We start from the raw sequence: 23,334 nt of genomic DNA, 5'->3' as shown, positions 1-23,334 counted from the left end.
CAAACATTCCATGACTTATGATGAAATGAGGCTTCCAGCACAGGCCCTCAGAGATGCTGATGGAGTTGTAAGAGAATCAAGAGATAAAGACAATCGAAAACCTCATTAACTATGACACTGAGTATCAACTAAGTGCAGTCTGGGATCTTGCACTGAAATTGCTCAAAACAATACGGGGACAGCAGAAGCACTCCACAGAACAAAGAACTGAACGAGTGGACACGGTAGTAACCCTAAACAGAGCACCAGGCACAACAGACTGAAGATGGAGCACCTAAGATTAGATCAATTGGATGCAGACTGCACAAGGAACACCTAGAACTGCATCTAACCAAAAACAGAATGACAGCACATCGACAAGCAGACCGGGCCAAAAACAGAATGCCTAGAAACACATCCAGTGGGTGCAGTCCACAGATGGAACACCCAGAGCTGCACTGAACCAAAAACAGTATGCCAGCGCACCGGCAGGCACACCAGACCGAAAGTGGAATGCCTAATAGTGCATCCTGTGGACACTAGCTGCAGAGGGAATGCCCGGAACTGACTATGGAGGGGGAAGGCTGCATGTATAAATACTGGTCCCACTCCACTCAAGAGGTAGCCTCAAGTAGCACCTGAGGAAGATGAACATTCATTCTATCATACAAAATTTTGATCATTTATTCATGATGGCAGTGTCCAAAAATCATCAGGCAGACATTAGTTGATGACATGGCAATTAAAACCAATAGAAACAATACATTGGGCAGGCAGGCTGAACATTTGAAAGTCATTTTAATTAAATATGTAAAATAAAATTGCAGTAGGAGCACATTTGTCAGCACATAAGCATAGAATCACAAACACTGAACAGTAATATGGAGATCTTGCATAAAACCAACATGGCAATATCGCAACGTGCTGGAGGAATTAGAAATTTATATGGCCAAAACAGAAGAATCTGACAAGATTATGAACACTCAAAATGAATTGCATCACGACAATTACTTCAACATTTACGATGGTAATCTCTGAGGCCCGATAGCTTCATTATTCCACAATCATCAGGGTAATTTGTTCATTATGTAAGTTTGGTTTGTACAGACAGCTGTATGCAGCAGCACACATAAACACACTTGTGCGGCTGTCAGCAGTCACTACTGCATGTGGCATACTTTTGCAGCTACTTTCTCCGTTTCCAAAACAGTGTCATTGTTTTGAAGCTTCACTGTTAATATCTAACATTAATTCCTAAAAGCTAACATTTTTTCATTAGTCTATCTTCAAAGCATGCTAAATTGTCAAAATAAACAACTGTTGTAAGTGAAGTTTCAACACAGGGGGTTGTGTAATGCAGATTGACTGACTTCATTAATTTAGCGCATTCTGTCTCATGTAACACAAAAAAAAAATTTGTACAACAGTCTTCTCAAGCTGCTACTTTACATGTGTATATTTTTACTTACAACATGTCAAAATTCATATTTATATTTGTTAACCCAATAGACTCTTAGTTGCATCAAAAGGAGACTTTGCTTGAAGAACTATAAAATTATAAAAATGACAGAAAAATTTAATTTTTTTTGTTTGTTTTCTTATTTTATTCTTAATGTTTGAAAAACTTTTTCATAGTCACAAGTCATGTGACTGATAACTTCCCTTACAGCATCATTTGTACATTTTCTGTAGTTTATCACTGCATCTTCATGTTTTTGGACAAACTGTGCCTTGCAGCACTATGCATGGCTGCTATAATTTTTTGTATTATAATTCCCTTTGCTGCTTTTCTCAGTATGCACCTAAAGGTGATTTGCTAAACTTATGAAAACCATTATCAACACCAACAATGCAGTGTTTATTTGATTATAATAACAATGATCACATCATCATGTCCTCAATCACGAAAAACTGTGTGTGTGTGTGTGTGTGTGTGTGTGTGGGTGGGTGGGTGCGTGGGTGGGTAGGTGGGTGTTTGTAAGTTCAGAGAGAGAACATTGTACAAAAGTTTAGCAACAATATCTGTCTTGTGTGTATAGTGTCAAACATTCTATGTCTCAGCTGCAAGGCATGTGATTACCTTTACTTCTTCCATTGTTTGTATTCTATGCAGAAATATGTAGATATGTTCTTCCACAATATTCTTCCAGAAGCAATTTCAATTTTAAAAAAACTTTTACAAAATGCAAGAATGCTTAATACCTTGCCATACACCTACCAAAGCCATACCAGCCCTACAAAAGCCCCAGTTATTAAACTGATTAAATGGATATGGTACCTGTGTGAATTTACTTCAGAAATTCATTATTATTTTGTGACAACTACTAACAAGGAAGCTAAATAGAAAGTTTTATATTTGATAATGGATTTTATATTTGATAACAGATAAAAACTCAATCTAAAGGTGTGATATATATTTGAGTATTAAATCCTGTGACATATTTTTAATGAATGTATTAAAACTGTGATCTCACCTTATTATACGAGCAAGAATCTTGGAAGCACAATGCTGTGCTGTCTCCATCTGCACAATGTAATCTATCAGTGTTTCAAGAGTAGGTGCTAATGCCTGTCCTTCAGACAGTGAGTCCATATGTGAAACTCTTGAAAGCAACACAAGGATATAGCCCAAATCATTACCACTGCATGGGAGAGGTACCTCTGGAGGTCCCATGTCAGTATCACTATCAGCTTCACTGTCTTCAATCTGAAACATTTTGGAAAATGTCTAATTTTTATTTAGTCGTAACATGTCAAAAAACAAAAAAACAAAAAAAAAAAAAAACAATAAAATGTCAAGGCATAAGTCATCAGAGCTGTTTGTATAAAAATCAAGAGCTCACTATAATGATTTTCAGAAAAACTAAAAATAGTGGCCAAGAATATAAGAATTATTTATCAGCAAGAGTTCTGCACATTTAGATTAAAGGAATTATACTCCTATGTTTTGTAATGTCATCAAGATCTTCTAATTACTTAAACTATGTCTTCAGGAATTATCAACATGTGTGACTTATCCTTATATCACATTTAATAGGCCAGCTCTTCTTCTTTTTATACATAAAGTTGAACACCAAATTGACAACAAATAAAATACAGAGAGCAAACACAGGAATCATCTGAATAATAATGATCAACAAAAAACACTGACTAAATGGACAGAAGAGCTTGATGCCAGATGGAGAGGTGTAGCAGAAAATTGAGTCAGTAAAAGATACAATGAAAAAACGGACTGCATTTTTCTGCCATAAATCAAGATCACCAGCGACTAGAATAATTAACAACAATTCAGAATAATTAACAACAATTCAACTACTTCGGGGAAAATAAAATTAAAAATAATTAGCCCAATTCTACATAGAGTATGCAAAATTACTTGCTCTTCTTCTAGCAGCAGTGTAACACATATTTCTGATGGAGCAAAGCATTCCTACTGACTGCAAAAAAGCACAGCCATTCCTGCCTTCAAGGAGGGTCATCAAACAAAACTATAGGCTGATCTGACATCAGCCAGTTGCAAAATTTTGGAACATGCTCACATTTTATGACATTTCTGGAAATCGAAAATCTCCTTGTAGGAATCAATATGGGTTCCGAGAGCAACCGCATGAAACCCAGCTAACTCTGTTCACCCATGATACCCAGAAAACAGTAGATACAGGTGCCTGGATAGATGTTGTGTGCATACAGTTTTGTACTGCCACCTAACGAACAAATTACAAGCTTACGGGGTATGATATTGTGTGAATGAACTGAAGAGTTGCTCAGAAACAGATCGCAGCAAGTGAATCTCAATGGAGAAAAGTCTTCAGATGTAAAAGTAACTTCTGGCATACCCCAAGTGAGTGTTACAGGACCAGTACTTTACACAATGTATATAAATGGCCTAGTGTATATGGCAGCAGGAAAAAATGGTAAAAAATTTTATTGTATTCTACTTCCAACATTTTAACTACTCCACAGTACTTGTGGCTGGCTCCCACACTATTATGCTGAGCTAGGGACAACACCATGGTATTGCTGAGTGAGAGACGCCAACTTTTTGCCACAAACCAACCAATGGGAGCACCGCATGCCATCACATGAAGTATCATTTTACATGTGGGAAAAACATCCCGGATGCCCACCTACTACCATCCTATCATGTACAAAATTAATATTTTCCTGCCAATCCTATGGGCTGGCAACCATATCGATGCCTAGTGGTTTTCTGCCATGGGCCACTTTGCTGTTTGCTCTAGATGTTCCTTCGTGTTAGGCCGTGAAGGTTCAATTAAGCATGCGAGCACTTTATATGGCCACAGGCCGCTACATCGCACCGCCGCCACCGCCTTCACCACCCACGATGCAGATGCCGACACTGCCACCACCTCCATGCGCAACCACATCTGCCGCTAAGTGATATAAGTGTCGCTGCAAAGCATTCTGTTAGTTAATGACTCCAGTAAACTTCTGCCAAGGGATCTTTCCACTGCTTAGAATTGAGCGAGACTTTTTTTTTTTTTTTCTTTTTTTTTTTTACAGCAGATAAAACACCCTGTCACTTGAAAAAATAGAGCTACAGGGATGGCTTAATGCGATAACTCGCAAATGTGAAGCCAGAGCTGCTGAAAATGCAGCAACTGTGGGCAATTCAAGAGCCCCTAAACTTGAAACAGAAAAATTAGTACCAGATATTGTCAGTACAATTCCAGTTGTAAGTTTTGTACCTTCTTTTGCTTGAAAGCCAGGCAAAAATGTAACAACATTTTTGCAAAATGTCAGGGACATGGGACATGCACATGGCCAGACCATTTTTGTTAAATGACACAAAGCTGAAGCTTTAAGGCAATGCGCGAACTTATGTTGAATCATTAGATGCATTGCAGAAAGCACCCACTTTTGAATTCTTGGCAAAGGGACTAGCAGAGCACTACTCCGACATGCGTAGGTGTTAGATATTATTGTGATCGGTTATGAAGATAGAAGTTTTGAACCAGGAACAGCATCACGAGAAAAGACATAAGTAGTTACCTGAGAGGAAAGTTTGTGCATTAGCACCTTTGATAAAGAATCAGTTGAAAGAAAAGTTGACACATTTGCCTGAGTCAGAGCAAAATCTTTAGTATCCAATTTTCAAGGAATATGCATGGTTATTCGAGGAAAGGCAATACTTGTCAGCAACTGATCTCATACGACACAAAATTCCCACAGGAGACACTAGACCAACAGCGCAGAAGCCATACAGCTTACCCCATCAATTACAATATATTGTTGAAGATATTATTCAGTAGCAATTGGCTGCAGTGATAATTCAACCCTCTGCAAGTCCTTGGGATAGTCATGCCAAAAAAATCAATCAATAGGGAGAAAACCTACCGTCTATGTGTCGATATGAGAGCAGTAAACAAGGATACCACACCCGACACACTGCCACGTATCGACAAGACTTTAGACAAGTTAGGAAATTGCAAGTACTTTACCACATGCGTTCTGGATATCATCAGATTCCAACCGCACTACAAAATAGGCCTAAAACTGCTTCTGTGGTCCCATCGGATTGTATGAATTCTTACGGATGCATTTTGGTCTAAGAAATGCGCCTGCCACTTTTCAAAGAATTGCAGACTTGTTACTGAAAGGTTTAAAGCCTACTACGTGTCTTGTGTATCCCGACAACATCATAATTTTTGCAAAAACAATGGGAGAACATGCTGAAAGATTAAGAAATGCACTATCTAGGTTGCAAAGTGCACACTTGAGATTAAAACTCAAAAAATGATCCTTTGCACTGTCACAAGTTCAGTACCTGGGCACATCCTTAGTTCTGATGGAGTTAAGTCAGATCCTAAGCTAACTGAAGCAGTAGACAATTTTCCGGACCCAAGAAAGGTAAAGAATTACAATCTTTCCTAAGTTTAGCCAATTATTATAGGTGTTTTGTGCATGATTATGCCACAATAGCAAAGCCTTTAACAAAATTACTAAAGAAAGATGCAGTATTTGATTGGACAGATGAGTGTAAAGCATCAAGGAGGAAAATTACAAAAATTTTGACTAGTCGACCTTTACTAATACATCCAGATTTTGAAAACTCTTTTATTCTTCCAACTGACATATCAGATTACACTGTCAGAGCTGTTTTAAGTTAGCAGTATAATGGTTACACCTCCAGAGAAATGAATTCAGCAGAGATTAATTACAGTACTATCGAGAAGGAGTTGCTAGCTCTCATGTTAGGATCAAATTACTTTAAGAGTTACTTGTATGGATACCAGTTTACTGTGGTCACAGACCATGCTGCTTTGGTATGGACATTCAGTTTAAAAGACCCTTGTAGTTGCTTCACTAGATGGGCATAAAAATTGTCAGGATATGATTACACAGTTCGGCATAAGTCTGGCTGCCTGCACAGCAATGCCAACAGCTTACGCAGAAAGGTGAAGAGTTGCACAAACAGATTATGTTTCCATAGAAGAACTGAAGGTGGTGGTGGTTGTTGGGATGTTTAAAGGGGACTAAACAGCGAAGGTTATCAGTCCCCCATTCCAAAAATAGGCGAGACATAAATTTGCGGAGCAGGTAAAACCCCAAGAGGAAGGAGACTCCCCCCCCCCCCCCAGGCACTGAAAGAACACAAATGCGGCAACGAACACTACAGACAAGAAGAGTACAGATAAACACCAGACAGAAAGAAACAGAAGAAAATAAGATGGCCGGAGACTGGCTGACTGACCAGGAGAATAAAAAAAAGGGAAAGAGTCAACCATCCGACAACACACTAAAATCTGCAACCAAAAATGAGAGACTCAGGACAAGAGACACAGAAAGGGGAAGGTGCAGGACCTCCCTAAATGGAACCATAAAAAGGACTACCACGGATAAAATTTAAAACATCGTCAGCCATGGATGCATCGTCGCATAAAACCAAAGGCAAAGTGCCCGGGAGATTAAAAGACTGCCGGCGGGTGTGCAGTTGGGGACACTCCAAAAAAATGTGGGTGACCGTCACCCGGGACCCACACCGACACAGGGGGGGATCCTCCTGACGCAAAAGATGGCCGTGCGTCAGGTAGGTATGGCCGATGCGGAGCCGACACAGGATGACAGAGTCCCTGCGAGAAGCCCGCAGGGAGGACCGCCACACATCGGTCGTCTCCTTAACAGCCCGCAGTTTATTCGGGGATGTCAGGCCACGACCCTCATCAGCCCACATCCCAAGCACCTTACAGCGCAACACCAACTGCTGATCATGAGCCAGGAGGCCAATCCCCAAAGCTGGGGCGTCGATCGCCCCTTTGGCCAGCCTGTCGACACGTTCGTTCTCCGGGATGCCCACATGACCTGGTGTCCAAACAAAGACCACCGAACGACCAGAGCGGGTAATGGCGGAAACAGACTCCCGAATAGAGGATACCAGAGGAGAAGAGGTATAGCAGCGGTCGATGGCCTGGAGGCTGCTCAGGGAGTCACTGAAGATGACGATGGACGTACCTGAGCAGGAACGCATATGCTCAAGAGCGCGCAATATGGCCACCAGCTCTGCAGTAAAAATACTGCAGCCAGCCGGCAAGGAGCGCTGTTCAACATGGTCAGCGTGAGCAAAAGCGTAGGCAGTGCGATCATCAACCAGGGAACCATCAGTGTAGACAGTCTCACAGCCCGAAAATGAGGCAAGGAGTGCAAGAGAGTGGCGATGGAGGGCCACATGCGGAACTGAGTCCTTGGGTCCCCGTGCCAAATCCAGACGGACGGACAGCCAGGGCAAACACCAGGGAGGCGTAGGTGCACGGACCCAGAAGGGAGGCAGGAGAGGGAATGACCCCAGTTCTGACAGCAGGGACTGGACGCGGACAGCTATGGAAAGCCCAGACCGAGGTCGCGGTTCGGGCAGATGGAGGACCATGGCAGGGAAAAGCAGGCAATGATTGGGATGGTCCGGCGAGCAATGCAGTGGACAGCATAGTCGGCGAGCAGTCGATGGCGGTGAATCCGCAGTGGGGGAACCCCGGCCTCCACCAGTAGACTATCCACGGGGCTCGTACGGAAAGCGCCAGTTGCAAGCCGAACCCCACAGTGGTGTATGGGGTCCAACAACGTCAACACTGAGGGTGATGCAGATCCATAGGCCAGGCTCCCATAATCAAGCCTGGACTGCACAAGGGCTCTGTACAATCGCAACAGCATGCAGCGATCTGCACCCCAAGACGTGTGGCTCAGGCAGCGGAGGGCGTTGAGATGCCGCCAGCACTTTTGCTTCAGCTGAGTAATATGAGGAACCCATGTGAGCCGGGCATCAAAGACGAGTCCTAAGAAGCGGCTAGTGACCACGACTTCAAGGAGGTGGCCGTCGAGGTAAAGTTCAGGATGAGGGTGGACCGTCCGACGCCTGCAGAAGTGCATAACTCGAGTCTTGGCTGCAGAGAACTGAAAACCATGAGTCAGAGCCCATGATGCTGCCTTGCAAACGGCGACTTGCAGCCTGCGTTCGGTGACGCCCGTAGTCGTTGAGGTAAATGAGATGCAGAAGACGTCAGCATACAAAGAAGGAGACACCGACGACCCCACGGTTGCAGCCAGACCATTAATGGCCACTAGAAATAAGGAGACGCTCAACACCGAGCCCTGCGGGACCCCATTTTCCTGTATATAAGATGAACTAGAGGCGGCACCGACTTGCACCCGGAAAGAGCGGCGCAATAAAAAGATCTGAAGAAAAGCCGGGAGCTGACCACGAAGACCCCACTCATGCAACATAGCAAGGATGTGATGCCTCCATGTGGTGTCATACGCCTTCTGCAGATCAAAAAATACAGCAACGAGATGCTGACGTCGGGCAAAGGCCGTACAGATAGCAGATTCCAGCCGCACCAAATTGGGAAGAACTGAAAGAATCACAATAGATAGATGTAGAATGCCACCGGTATGCATCACTATCTGATTTTGTTACAGAATATGGTATGCTATATTGTTACCTTGATGGGTAACAGAGTAGCAATACCTAATGAATTGCAACAATGAACAATAGCAATGGAACAGGCGAAGGGGGGAAGTGTCAGTGGTACATATGGTACCCTCCACCGTACACTGTAATGAGCCATTTGCAGAGTACAGATCTAAATGTAAATGTAGATTCTATAGGATCTATACAAGGTCCACACGTCATTTCTGACGAGTTAAAAATGTTTATAAAACACGGGAATACGACACTTTAGGATTTGGGCATACTTTCATCAATGAGATATAAGCGAAATGATTATGCAGGGACAGGATAGATTTTGTTGGATTTTCCGTGCAAGAAAACAGTCCACATGGACTGGTTGTATAGAGTACTTTGAGGAAATTATAAACAATCTTAAGCATGATGCAACAGGATTTCCACCATGTGAACTAACGTGTAACCAGGAACCACATAAAATAATTACTAAGTTGACTGACTATCCTCTTTTATACAGTATCTCATTAGTCAAGAACAAATTGCAATCAGGTGTAAATACAAAAAAGAGAGCATTAGATAGGACATGATGACATGCTGTAAAAGCTCCCCCTACTATTTTCAAAATAGGAGTATGAAAAGAATGGGATAACTTGTACCTATGAACATTACATAAAAGAAAAAAACTATTATTCTGAAAGTCTTGCTTAAAAGGAATCTACAAAATGCCTAATCAAGTAGTAAGTAATGAGGTCTCTATTATTCATAAGAACTTTTGTGAATATTGTCTGAATATGCAATATAAGATGCCATTGAACATGTTTATTACATATTATTTACAAGAACTGAGGAAGTGGTGGTGTGTAATACAGCCAGTATGTGTTGAAATACAATCAGTATAATGATGAAATATGGCACAATACTATATATTAAGAACATAAAATGTTGTAAAATGAGCTGAAATGCAGATGTATAATGAAGAGAAAGAGATTTATGGTAGAAGAGGGAAGTATTGTGTATAATTCACTCACTTCTTGGCTATGTGTCTGGAAAATGCACACCACTGCAGTAGCGCAAAAGGTTGAGTAGGTTCATAAATGACTGGCACAGAGATAGATGTTGTCAGAATGATGTGAATTGTGATTTATTAGTCTCATAACATACACTTACAAATCATGTGATTATGGTATAGGAGACACGTCAAAAATTACAAACTAGTGTTTCAGCATATGCAGACCATACATGGAGAACTTATTATGCCTGCTTTTTGAAAGCAGTAATGCAAGCAAGCTAGGAGATAGTACTTGTGAATAGTGTACTGAACAACAGCAGAGGAAATAAAAGAAATACATAAAGCCACTCCTAAGTGTAATGTCGAGAACACACCTTATTTAAATAATATGTAAATAATGAAATGCAAACTAACCAGTGTGTTGATAAAAATTACCTGTATTGATGCAACGAGAGAAGAGAAAAAACCAGTGGTAAGAAAATATCTCATAATAAATACATCTTAAGAGTGGAACACGACTAATACTTCTGAATCATGTACTTCTGTGTGAAAATAATGTAGTCATTGACTTATTATAAGGGGCAAAGTTCCTGACAGCTAGCTATTTAGTTTTGTAAAGCAATGAATACAAGCAACATGAATTAATAATGAAAAGAATGACTAATATCTTATCTCATACAGGATTTTTGACTAAACTGAGAAAATTTTGAAAGCTGAATAATTCTTTCGAGAAAAATTCATTCTGTTAGCTTCTTTCATGTTAGTTATGTTCTTCATGTTCAGTTAAGTGTAAATAGCGTAATAATAGGGAGGATGTTCGTTTATTTCTCTCACTACAAATAACATGTGTAAATACTTAGATAGTATTATTTCTTCGTACAAACTTGGGAGTCCATATGTACAAGTGGCCTGAGCACTGTTCACTAAAGAAATGTCTGAAGCCATGTCAATCCATTAGCCCTCCCAGACCAGCTGATGTTGAGGAGCACATCAACCCCAGCAACTCCTCCCTTTTGCTCGTATAACTACAAGTGTATCTGTAAGGACACTCCCCTCAGTGGCTACAACAATGCTACACAAAGCAAGTACACACTGTTACGATAAGTGAGTGGACTGACTGACTGACTGAGTGCAAAAAAGAATGCCTAAAATATGAGAAATAAGTACAAAACTGTGTCATCTCCTGTGAAAAATTATTTAAAAAATTTCTTCTGTTAAAGTATATTGCGTAAATATCTTCTGGTAAACCTTCCGTGATGTAAGGTCGTGGTCCATGAAACTCTTCAGCTCCTAACGTTTCGTCCAGAGCTGTGCTGGACATCTTCAGAGGAGTGTTTCTCCTCCGGTGAGTCTTGCTGACTGACCATGTCAATCCATTAGCCCTCCCAGACCAGCTGATGTTGAGGAGCACACCAACCCCAGCAACTCCTCCCTTTTGCTCGTGTAACTACAAGTGTGTCTGTCGGCAAGACTCACCGGAGGAGAAACACCCTCCTGAAGATGTCCAGTGCGGCTCTGGACGAAACGTTAGGAGCTGAAGAGTTTCATGTACCACGACCTTACATCCCGGAAGGTTTACCAGAAGATATGTCATCCGGTCGTGAAAGCTTTCATACTATGATATTGCGTAAATGTTTTGCGCGTATCAAGTTTCTAAAATTTTGAAATTTCATAATTCTTCTGAATTTTTTTTTTTTTTTATTATTATTTGAAATTTTAATTTCAATACTACATGTTTGAAAGATTACAACAATAAGGCAAATCTTTAGTTAAATGTTCTCTAAAAGTTTTTGATTAGAAGAAAAGAAGACCATTCCAAAATCATAATTTCAATGAATTTAAATTCCTTTGGTATATTTGCTTTCAAAAGCAAATATTTAATTTGTTCCAAATTTTTGTCACAAAAGCAAATAGGGTGAGATGTGAAGAAGCAAGAGCACTTGATAGCTTGCAGCAGGTGAGAGTGGGACTTTCCCCCGCCCCCCTTCCTCCCCCCCCCCCCCCCCCTCCCACACCCTTCTCCCTCCTCTCATTCTAGACTTTTAAGCCAAGATCGCAAACTGTCATCCCAGGCATGCCTCCATAATATTGTGCAAAAGCATACAAAAAATTTTTGTACTTTGATACCATGGAATTTGCTACAAAATTGGTTTAGAAAAATGTATACATAGTTTATCTTGGAGTTTGAACAACATTTGGTCAACAGTTTACACAGAAACAGATGTCTTGCAAAATTTTTTAATCCACTGAAATTTGAAGATACATGTTTGAACTTTTACTAGCATAAATGTTTTGAAATAAGTACACATTGTGTGGATGTCTCTGTGGAGTTACCTTAAACATTTTACAAGTGATTGGTGTTTTACAGAATTCTTACATCCACTGAAATTTGAGGCAAAAATGCTGAAATTTTAATAGTAGATGTATTTCAGCGGAAAAACATGGTATGGAAATTATTGTAACATTACGTTCAATATTTCTTAGACCATTACCCATGAGTACAACTAGACATTAGCTAGTAAAACAAGACCCCCCCCCCCCCACCCAATCCACACACACACACACACACACACACACATACACACACCATCACCAACTTTAGTACCTAACTAAACAGACTTTTCTTGGAAAGCTAATGAAAAATGAATTATATTTAGTGTGTGTGTGTGTGTGTGTGTGTGTGTGTGTGTGTGTGTGTGTTTGTTTGTTTGTTTTAGAATGAATGACGAAGGAATTAGTGGTGTACTGCAAGTGCCACTCACAACTCCTCCTCAGATAAGAAAGTTAACTATCTAACTATCCACGTTTCGTCCAGAGCTGTGCTGGACATCTTCAGAGGAGTGTGTGTGTGTGTGTGTGTGTGTGTGTGTGTGTGTGTTTGTTTGTTTTAGAATGAATGACGAAGGAATTAGTGGTGTACTGCAAGTGCTACTCACAACTCCTCCTCAGATAAGAAAGTTAACTATCTAACTATCCACAGTGAGGGTAGATACTTGTTACAAAACATACTTTCCCTGTGTTACTCCTCCCATTGCGGCACTTGCTTCACCTGCACTCTGCAACCCCATTTAAAATCAACCAAGTTAAAATGTGTGCTTTTGTGGCGGCGTTCGTAGCGACAAACACTTGGCTGTAGAAATGGCTTACGAAGTCACCGCCACACTTTTAATAGCGGGCCGACCGGTCCGCTGGAACAGTGAACAGAAAGATGAAAACCCAAACACTCTGATTAAATAAAAGTCGGTACTTATCTTTATTAACAAAGATACAGAAACACCGTAGTGAAGTCCGTGTCTACAGAGATCTGTCTAGTTCGAGTCGGAACGGCTAGGTCAGCGTCGGCTGACGACAAACAACAACTCTGCTGCGATGAACACACAATTGACTAGCAAGTACACAATTCGGTGGCGAGTATACAACTGAGCGGCGAATACAGAACTGTCCTAGCGCTCGCGACTCCAGCGCTTAAGAACCCAGAAGCCAGCGGTGGCGCGCGCAGACTTGCGGCGATTTCCTGTCTCACTGGTGCTGCTTATGCGGACGGCGTCCGGACTTTGATGCTGCCAACCTTTTGGCAGCAGGCTCGGGTGGCATTACTGGCTAGGATATAACACTCCTCCCCCCCAAATCGCCGTACCGTTGTTGAATAATGACGTGGCGAGCGTCGACGGCGGGGGAGGGGTCTGGCCACAGGCGTAGCAGAAGAGACCGGGACGGAGACTGTTGTCGGTGGCAGTCCCCGGTCCGCACCCCAGCATTGGCTGCGCGGGGCCTCGGGAAACACCGACTGAAAACCGAGGTCAGGGTGCACGCCTGTGACCACGGGCGCAGCTTCTGGTACTGGACGCGACGGGGCGTCGAGACCCACGAAGAGAGGCAGCGTCTCCTGACGCTGCGTCGACGGCTGCTGAGTGGGCGCCGGACAAGGCGCTGCGGTGTCAGACTCCTTGGGGGTGCCCAAGGAAAGTGGCTGCAGGACAGGCTGCACAGCCACCGCTTGGGAAGGCGGTCCGGCTGAGGGGTCGACGTCCATCAGCTCCGAAGGCGGTGGCGACTGAAGAGGGACCGCAGGCGCCGGAGCGACCACCTGGGGCGCTCCCGGATGAAGTCGGAAGGCGCGGCTGGAGCCCGCCGCGGACCAAATCTGTGGACAAAGAACGAGCAGCAGAATCCGGGCGGCCAGCGCGGCGCAACTGGTTCTGATGCCTCCTGTGCACCCCAGTAGCACCTTGAACAGAATAAAAACCGCGACCCTGGACACTTATCACGGTACCACGTTCCCAACGACGGCGACCGTGATAAACTCTGAAAAAAACGGCGTCGTCGCGCTGAAAACGCGTGCGATGCTCAGAAGCGGCGGGTCGATCCGGGGGGTGCAACAACCGTAGTAGGGTGCGATGACGATGGCCGTGGAGAAGCTCCGCAGGCGAAGGGCCGTCGCGTGGCGTGGTCCGGTACGGCGACAGGAACGTGATGAGGGCCTGCTGACGAGAGTGCGTAGCACGAAGGCGGTCCATATGATCCTTGAATGTGCGTACAAAACGTTCCGCTGCACCATTCGATGGAGGGTGGAACGGCGGAGTAAGAACATGGCGAATGCCATTGGCAGAACAAAAACTTTCAAATTCAGCAGAGGTAAATTGTGGACCATTGTCAGACACTAAAACTTCTGGAAGACCCTCAATACAAAAAATTGAAGTCAACGCCTGTATAGTTTGTGCAGACGTTGTAGACTGCATGGGCACAACAAACGGAAAATTACTAAATGCATCTATCACGATGAGCCAACGAGAATTCCAATATGGACCAGCGAAATCAATATGTACTCGCTGCCAGGGACCGGCAGGGCGTGCCCACGCAATATAGCGTTGAGGCGGAGCAGCTTGGTGTTCGGCACACGTCGAACAATCTGTAGACATCTGCGTAATCTGCTTATCAATGCCGATCCATGTAGAATGACGGCGGGCAAGCTGCTTGGTGCGGACCACTCCCCAATGACCTTGATGCAACAAGTCGAGGACCTTGGATTGGAGCACTTGGGGAACCACTACACGAAGCTGGTCATTCTCGGTGCGTAACAGCAAAACTCCATGCGAAACAGACAACAGATGACGTTGCGGATAATAGCGACGAACCACAGGATCCGAAATGTCCTTTGCCTTGGACGGCCAACCACATTGAACAAAACGTAATAGTAAACTCAGATGAGGATCCGTAGCTGTCTCACGTGCCACCTGACGATAATCAATCGGAAAATCCCGGAGGGATTGATGCTCATCGGCGTCAATCTGATGGCAAGAGTCGTCAGAGGAATCGAAGACATCATCCGCAGCAATCGGCAATCTAGAAAGCGCGTCAGCGTTTGCATGCTGAGCTGTAGGGCGATACAGTATCTCATACTGGTATTGTGATAACAAAAGAGCCCAACGTTGTAGTCTCTGAGCTGTCCGCTGAGGAACTGGTTTAGACGGATGAAACAGTGATGTCAGGGGCTTGTGATCTGTTACTAAATAGAATGGTCTACCATAGAGGTAGTGATGGAATTTGGTGACACCGAACACAATAGCCAACGCTTCCTTGTCCAATTGGCTATAATTACACTGAGTTTTGGTTAGCAATTTAGATGCGAACGCAATAGGACGTTCAGTGTTACCGACCCGGTGAGACAACACAGCACCGAGGCCGAAAGAAGAGGCATCACAAGCTAACACCAGAGGCTTGTTAGGGTCGTAATGGACCAGACAACGATCATTCAATAAAGCCTCTTTAAGCTGCTGAAAGGCTGATTGGCAATCAGCTGACCACACAAACGGAACATTCTTACGGCGGAGACAATGCAACGGTGCAGCAATCTGTGATGCATTAGGTATAAACCTAATATAATACGTCAATTTGCCAAGAACTGCTTGCAATTCATGCAGATTGCGAGGGGCGGGCAAATCACGAATAGCTGCTAAATGTGACTGGGAGGGATGAATGCCTTGAGCATTAATAACATGTCCCAGATACTCCATCTCCGTAAGGAAAAATGAACATTTATCGATGTTGCAACGTAGGCCTGCCTGAGACAACACTTTAAACAAACACTCCAAATTACGGAAATGTTCAGCAGGCGTCCGACCGGACACAACAATATCGTCTAAATAGTTGCAACACGATGGCACATTAGCCAGAAGTTGTGACAAAAAACGCTGAAAAACAGCTGGAGCTGACGCACAACCAACAGGCAAACGCAGAAAACGGAACAACCCCAACGACGTGTTTATGACAAAATACTGTTGTGATTGTTCGTCGAGGGGCAATTGCAAATATGCTTCACGGAGATCAATTTTGGAAAAGAAACGAGCTTCCCCTAACTTATCCATCAGCTCGTCCGGTCTAGACAAAGGAAAAGAATCAATGACAGTCTGAGGATTAACTGTCGACTTAAAATCAGCACACAAACGTAACTTGCCAGACGGTTTCTTTATAATAACTAAGGGAGAAGCCCACTGGCTCGCTGAAAAGGGTTGAATAACGCCGTTGTTTTGCCAACGACGAAGTTCATCTTCTACAGGTGCCCGGAGGGCGTGAGGCACTGGACGAGCACGACAAAATCGAGGCTGAGCATTATCTTTTAATGTAATATGAGCGGCAAAGTTCGCAGCACAACCTAGTTCGTCTTTAAATATGTCACTGTATCGTTTACACAAATCGGTTATGCTGTCTTGAGGAACAACAACAGAATTAATTTGCAACACATTGTCTTGGATAGACAGGCCAAACAAGTCAAAATAGTCTAATCCGAAAATGTTTACACTGTCTGTAGCGCGGAGCACTGTGAATGAAACTGTTTTTGTATTGCCACGGAATGTGGCTGGCACGCTACATACACCTAACACAAGAATTTGTTCTCCACTATAAGTAGCCAAAGAATGTTTTGCCGCTGAAAGTTTAGGGCGGCCGATAGCCGCATACGTAGCACTATTTATGAGAGTCACAGACGCACCAGTGTCTAATTGAAAATTGAAGGTCTTATCCTGGATGCGTAGCTTCACAAATAGTTTATTACACTGTCTCTGGATCGGTGCAGTGGAGGCGGAAGACACAAAATCAGCACGTTTAGCGCGTGTTCGCTGCTTACGACAACTCGTGGGTTGGGCGGGTGGAACAACAACTCCCGCTTCACTTGCAGTCTGTACATTACTTTTTACAGCGTTTGAATTACGCTTGGGTCGCATAGCAGACGGCTGGGTGGGTGGCTTATTGCGAACAAGTTTATTACCCACACGAACCGTGGAAGAGTCTTTAAACGCGACCTTCTGGGCGGGCTGGCTTTGAAGAACGTGAATATCCATGGGCTGGGCAGCACTAGAATTGTTCTTGCGTTTACGCAAACAAACAGTCTGGATGTGTCCTTTCCTTTGGCAAAAGTGACAAACCGCGTTTCTTAACGGGCAACGTTCACGAGGATGAGCAAGAACACACTTAGGGCAAGACTTAACCCTATCATGTTGCACACGCGGCTGACGAATGTATTTAACATGACGCGGCCGGCTAGTGTTTACAATCTGACTCTGCCGGTGGGGCCGCGGGCGTGACATAACTTGCTTAGCACAGGCAATTTGAGAAATACATGGCTGATCTAACTCACACTCAGCATAGTCAAAAGTATCTTGGGCTTCAATGATGTTCATCACAGTCTCTAATGACGGGTCAGGCAACTTTAAGATAGCAGCACGAATACGAGAATCTGCAATGTTTTGAGTAATAGCGTCTCGTAACATGACATCACTGTAGGAAGCTCCACACACACAATTAAATCGGCACTGACGGGTGAGGCCCCGTAAATCTGTTAACCACTGTTTATTAGATTGATGTGGCAGTTTCTTTAATCTGAAGAACTTGAATCTGGCTGCTGCCACATGAACTCGCGACTCGAAATACTCAGCAAGCTTGTTAACAACAACGTCATAGTCTAAAGCTTCTGGCTGAGATTCCGGGAACAACTTACAAAGTAGTCGATAGATTTTCACGCCTGCAGTGGAAATTAAATAAAGCTGCCGCTCAGTACCTGTGATTTTGAAGACTGTCATGTGCGCCTGCAACTGCGCGAAATACTCTCGCCATTCTTCTCGTGATGCATCAAAAGCACGGAAAGGTGGTGCTGCCTGTGCTTGTTCCTTTTGTGTTGGTGGATTAGCCGCTTGTTTGGCGATTTCTTCCACCAGACTTTGTATTTGCTGACTCTGTAACAAGATCAACTGTTGTAATTCGGCAGACATAGTGAACACAAATTAAACCAGCCCCCAAAATTTTATCTCTATAATTAGTATAACAAGAACAAGTTGAACCAGCCCTGCACACGAGTTCGGAAGTCCTCGTCGCCAGTTTTGTGGCGGCGTTCGTAGCGACAAACACTTGGCTGTAGAAATGGCTTACGAAGTCACCGCCACACTTTTAATAGCGGGCCGACCGGTCCGCTGGAACAGTGAACAGAAAGATGAAAACCCAAACACTCTGATTAAATAAAAGTCGGTACTTATCTTTATTAACAAAGATACAGAAACACCGTAGTGAAGTCCGTGTCTACAGAGATCTGTCTAGTTCGAGTCGGAGCGGCTAGGTCAGCGTCGGCTGACGACAAACAACAACTCTGCTGCGATGAACACACAACTGACTAGCAAGTACACAATTCGGTGGCGAGTATACAACTGAGCGGCGAATACAGAACTGTCCTAGCGCTCGCGACTCCAGCGCTTAAGAACCCAGAAGCCAGCGGTGGCGCGCGCAGACTTGCGGCGATTTCCTGTCTCATTGGTGCTGCTTATGCGGACGGCGTCCGGACTTTGATGCTGCCAACCTTTTGGCAGCGGGCTCGGGTGGCATTACTGGCTAGGATATAACATGTGCACTATACTTACTGTTCATAAATCACTAGTTTGCTGCTCTCCTTAATTCTGAAATGGCAGAAACTGCCACTAATAGTAATACTAACAATAATAATGATAATACTAATAATACTGTGTACGGTACAATAGTAGCCCTTGTAGTTACTGCTGTGTCATGTTGTCAATTAATTCATTTATCTGTTTCGAAACAAGTGATGATGTAATTTCTGGACTATTGCAAGTGCTATCTACAACTTGAAGAAGAAGTTTTCTTGAGATATTTAGTATTTATTATGCATATGTCTCACTTTCGTTTATCAGCAATATATGGGACAAAGCACAACATATGTGTAATGGATGGGCTATGTGAGGAACCTGTAACCTCCATTGCATTTATGCTCCTAATTGAGGAAAAGTAATTATTGATAACTCCCTCAGGGGAGCCTGAAACCCCTAGAGAGCACGTTCCGAGGTGGTGGATTGGGGAACACCTCCCAGACATGGGTGGTAAGAGGGAAATCAAATACTCCCGGGGAACAACAGGCAGCTGCAGTGAGCAACTGCAAACAGCATCTGACCCAGAGTGGGTGGATGGTATCATATGTGGAAAGCAACGGGAAGCTCTCACATTACTGTTCTCAAGGCGCACTTGACATAGCCCTCTATGTGCAAAATAATGATTCCCCTCAATCAGATCCCCGGGAAGGGAGTACATCAAGGCTAACTGAAAGTGTAAACATAAAGAAAAAGAAAAGGAAAGAGGAAAAGCTAAGGACTGGTACATGGAATATTCGCACCCTTGTACAATGTGGCAAATTGGAAAATGCGAAAAAAGAGATGGAGCACAACAATATAGATATTCTGGGAATGTGAGAGGTGAGGTGGGGAGGCAATGCTGTGCTACAGAGTGATGGCTACAAACTATTTTATTTAGGCTAGGAAAAAATGGAACGAATGGAGTAGCTATAATGGTAAAGAAGAAGATAAAAACCATGATACCGAAGGTGGAATACATAAATAGCAGATTGATGATGCTGAGGTTGAAAGGTCACAAGAAAGATGTAGTTCTGATACAGGTCTATATACCACCCAGCCAACACAGCGACGATGAGATTGAATAGTGCTACAACAGAATTGTATCACTGGTGGAGAGAGAGGAGAAAACAGGCATGCATCATGTAATGGGAGATTGGAATGCAGTGGTTGGCAAAGGGAAAGATGTAGATGTGGTTGGTAAGTTTGGATTGGGTAAGAGAAACGAAGGAGGTGCGAGAATGGTCAGATTTTGTAAGGAAAGCTCACTGGTAGTTGAAAACATGCTTTTTAAACATCACAAAAAAAGTAGGTACACATGGACATCGAATATACACAATAGCAGATACCAGATCAATTACATACTAATACAGGGTAGATTCCTAACATGCATGATAAATGCCAAGGCTTATCCAGGAGCAGATATTAACTCTGATCACAACTTGGTTGTAGCAGATGTGCAGATTAGATTGAAAAGAATGTTGGTAGGTAAAGTGAGAGAGAAATTTAACTTGGATGTTCTAAAGGAAGAAGGAATGACCAAAAAGCTTGGAGAGTTTCGAGAGAAGGGGAAAATTAGAGAAAAGACAGAAGGCATAAAAGAACAGTAGAACCAGTTCAGAGACACCCCGAAAGCAACCAGTAAAGATGTTGTTGGTCTGGTGAAGTGCAAGTGGAAAAGGAATCTGTGGGTTACCGATGAGATGATATCGAAGACGGCAGAAAGGAGGAAATGGAAGAATGCACAAACTGATGAAGGAAAATGGCAATACAGAAGACTGAACAATGATCTGAGAAAAGTAACTGATCAGGCCAGGGAAAAATGGATGAGAGAAATCTGGCCAGAAATTGAGGCACTGGAGAAAGAGGGCAAGTATGAAAAGATGTATCAAGTAGCCAAGGAAATACTATTTCAGTGAAGGAAGAACATAACAAATATGGAGATAGAGGAGAAAGATGGAACTCTTTTAAGTGACCCACACATTGTTCAGAATAGATGGAAAGAATATACTGAAACTCTCTATGAAGCGGATCAAAGACCTTCCGATCTGCAGATTGAGAAGGAAGAATCAGTAAATGAAGATTTTATCCTAGGTTCAGGGGTAAATAAGGCATTGGGAGAACAACAAAGTGTGTGGTACAGATGACATTCTGGAAGAAATCTTAGAGTTTAAAAGAAACAGGCGAAAATGAGTTGACCTCTCTTTGCAACTAAATCTATGACAAAGGGGAATGACCAAAAGACTTTCTCATAAGTATAATAGTCCCAACCCCAAAGACTACTAATCCCAAAAAAGTGAAGACCACAGGACAATCAGTCCAATATCGCAGGCAGCAAAAGTAGTTCTTCAAATTCTGAATAGGAGGCTATATGGAATGCTGGAAGAAACACTTGAAGAAGAACAATATGGTTTCATAAGAAGAAAGAAAACACAAGATGCCATTGGACTTCTAAGAACCATAGGCAAAAGATGCATAGAGAAGGGCAAAGAAGTCTATGCTGTCTTCATAGACCTCGAAAAGGCCTTTACCACGGGGCAGTGGGATATCTTGAAAAATAATGGAGTAAAGTGGAAGGAGAGAAGATTCATCACAAATCTGTACCTGAATCAGAAAGCTCGGATACAAATAGGTAACGACATCTCTGAAGACAGCAAGATTGGGAGAGATGTTAGACAGGGCTGTTGTCTCTCACCGATCCTATTTAACATCTATCTGGAGGAAGTACTGGAAAGCTGTTTGGATGGGACAAGAGGCGTCAGGATAAGTGGGTAGAAAATTGAATGTATAAGATTTGCAGATGACATGGCGATCCTCGCAGAAAATCAAGAGACACTGACTCAAATGCTAAATGATCTGAATGAAGCCTGTGCAGCATATGATATGAAAATTAATAAAAATAAAACCAAAAGCATGGTCATAGAGCTAAAGAAAAGAAAAGTGAAAATTAAGTTGGGGTCAGAAATCATAGAACAGATACGAGCATTCAAGTATTTGGGAAGTTGGATTAAAGAAGACATGGATTGCCACCAAGATATCAAAGAGAGAATGGTTCTGGTAAAAGAGGCATTTCAAAAGCAGAGAAGACTCCTAATTAGTTGTTTGAACAAGGAATAAAAGAAGTGACTGGTTAAGTGCTTAATATGGAGCGTGGCCTTATATGGAGCAGAAATGAGGACTTTGAGAAAGCAGGATGAGAAGAGAATTGAAGCTTGTGAAATGTGGATATGGCATAGAATGGGGAAGATCAGCTGGACTAATAAAGTCAGGAATGAAGAAGTACTGAGGAGAGAACAGAGGATGCTGATGATGGTGAAGAACAGGAAACTAAACTGGATAGGCTAATATCTACGAAGAGACTGTCTTCTAGTAGTGGCAATTGACGGTCTCTTTCTGGAAAAGAGAGGTAAGAGCAGAAGGAAGCTCCAGATGCTGGATGATGTCAGCAGGCCACAAGCAGGGTACCAAAGAATGCAGAGGAATGCAAAAGACAGAGAAGCATGGAGGGCTATGCAGTCAAAACCTGCCGCAAGGCAGACAACCCAATGATGATGATATATAATCAATATTAATCTTACAAAATTTTGATAATAGTAATGATCTTTTGGAAACAGTTTAGTTTTATTTTACCTCTCAGGAGGTAATAACCCCCAGGCTGGAAACCAATGGCCTAGACTATAGTAAAATGTAATAGATTATTTACCCTTTAGATATAAGTGACTTTCTAGAGGTTACAGCACCATATTCTGGCTATAAAATGGTGTAAGATGACCAAATTTCAAGCGAATTAATGTGTCATTTGATGGTAAAGTGACAACAGAAAGCACAGTTCGGAGGACCAAGACTGAAACATTATACAAACTATATTTACTGAAATAGAGAAACAGAACTTAAATAGCTGTTCTTTGAGCATTTCCCTATTTTAGAAGAAAATTAGGACCTAATGTAAGGGTACAGATATCAATCATATACTTGAACGATAGAGTCCATCCTCATGCTCCTTTGCTATTGTACAGCGGCATCACTGAAGCGGATGGCCCATAGATCTAAAAAGAACATATTGATGCCTGAATATTATTTGGTGCATAGGAATGAGTCAGTCGAGCCTGAACAAGCCTGCAGGGCAGGTCTGGGAGCTCATTCTCTGTGCATCAGGGGAAAAAGTGAAGTATTTTGTGAAAAGATCATATTTAAAGTCACTTCACAGTTAAAACGCAAGTAGAAGGTGTGTGTGTGTGTGTGTGTGTGTGTGTGTGTGTGTGTGTGTGTGTGTGTGTGTGTGTGAGCGATGTGAGATTTTGAAGATCAGATTTTAATTTCATACTGAGGGAGTCATTATGTAATGAAAGGCTTTCATACAGAAATGAAATGGCAATGGTAAACTTGTTCAAGGTTGTAATAAACGAGTGGCTGCAATTGTAGAGTAAGTGCAATCAGAACAAGTAGGGGCTTGTTATAAGAATTTGAAGTGGGAAGAAATTAACTGTGTCATGCGAAAGTGTTCATATATAACAACCTCTTGAAGA

The 23,334-nt window shown here is 42.8% G+C and overlaps 1 protein-coding gene across 1 annotated transcript in view; it reads right to left on the bottom strand.

Moving 5' to 3' along the window:
• Positions 1 to 23,334, bottom strand: part of LOC124793072 (armadillo repeat-containing protein 5-like) — a 220,018-nt gene that overhangs the window by 87,654 nt on the left and 109,030 nt on the right. Inside the window, exon 8 of the mRNA XM_047257992.1 lies at positions 2,454 to 2,686. Within this exon, the coding sequence (XP_047113948.1) occupies positions 2,454 to 2,686 (233 nt within the window). The remainder of the gene's footprint in view (positions 1 to 2,453; positions 2,687 to 23,334) is intronic.

This window comes from Schistocerca piceifrons, chromosome 1 (genome assembly GCF_021461385.2).
Source record: "Schistocerca piceifrons isolate TAMUIC-IGC-003096 chromosome 1, iqSchPice1.1, whole genome shotgun sequence".
NCBI classification, from domain to species: Eukaryota; Metazoa; Arthropoda; class Insecta; order Orthoptera; family Acrididae; genus Schistocerca; species Schistocerca piceifrons.
The sequence above is the reverse complement of the archived record's forward strand: the minus strand, read 5'-3'. Positions and strand labels throughout refer to the sequence as shown.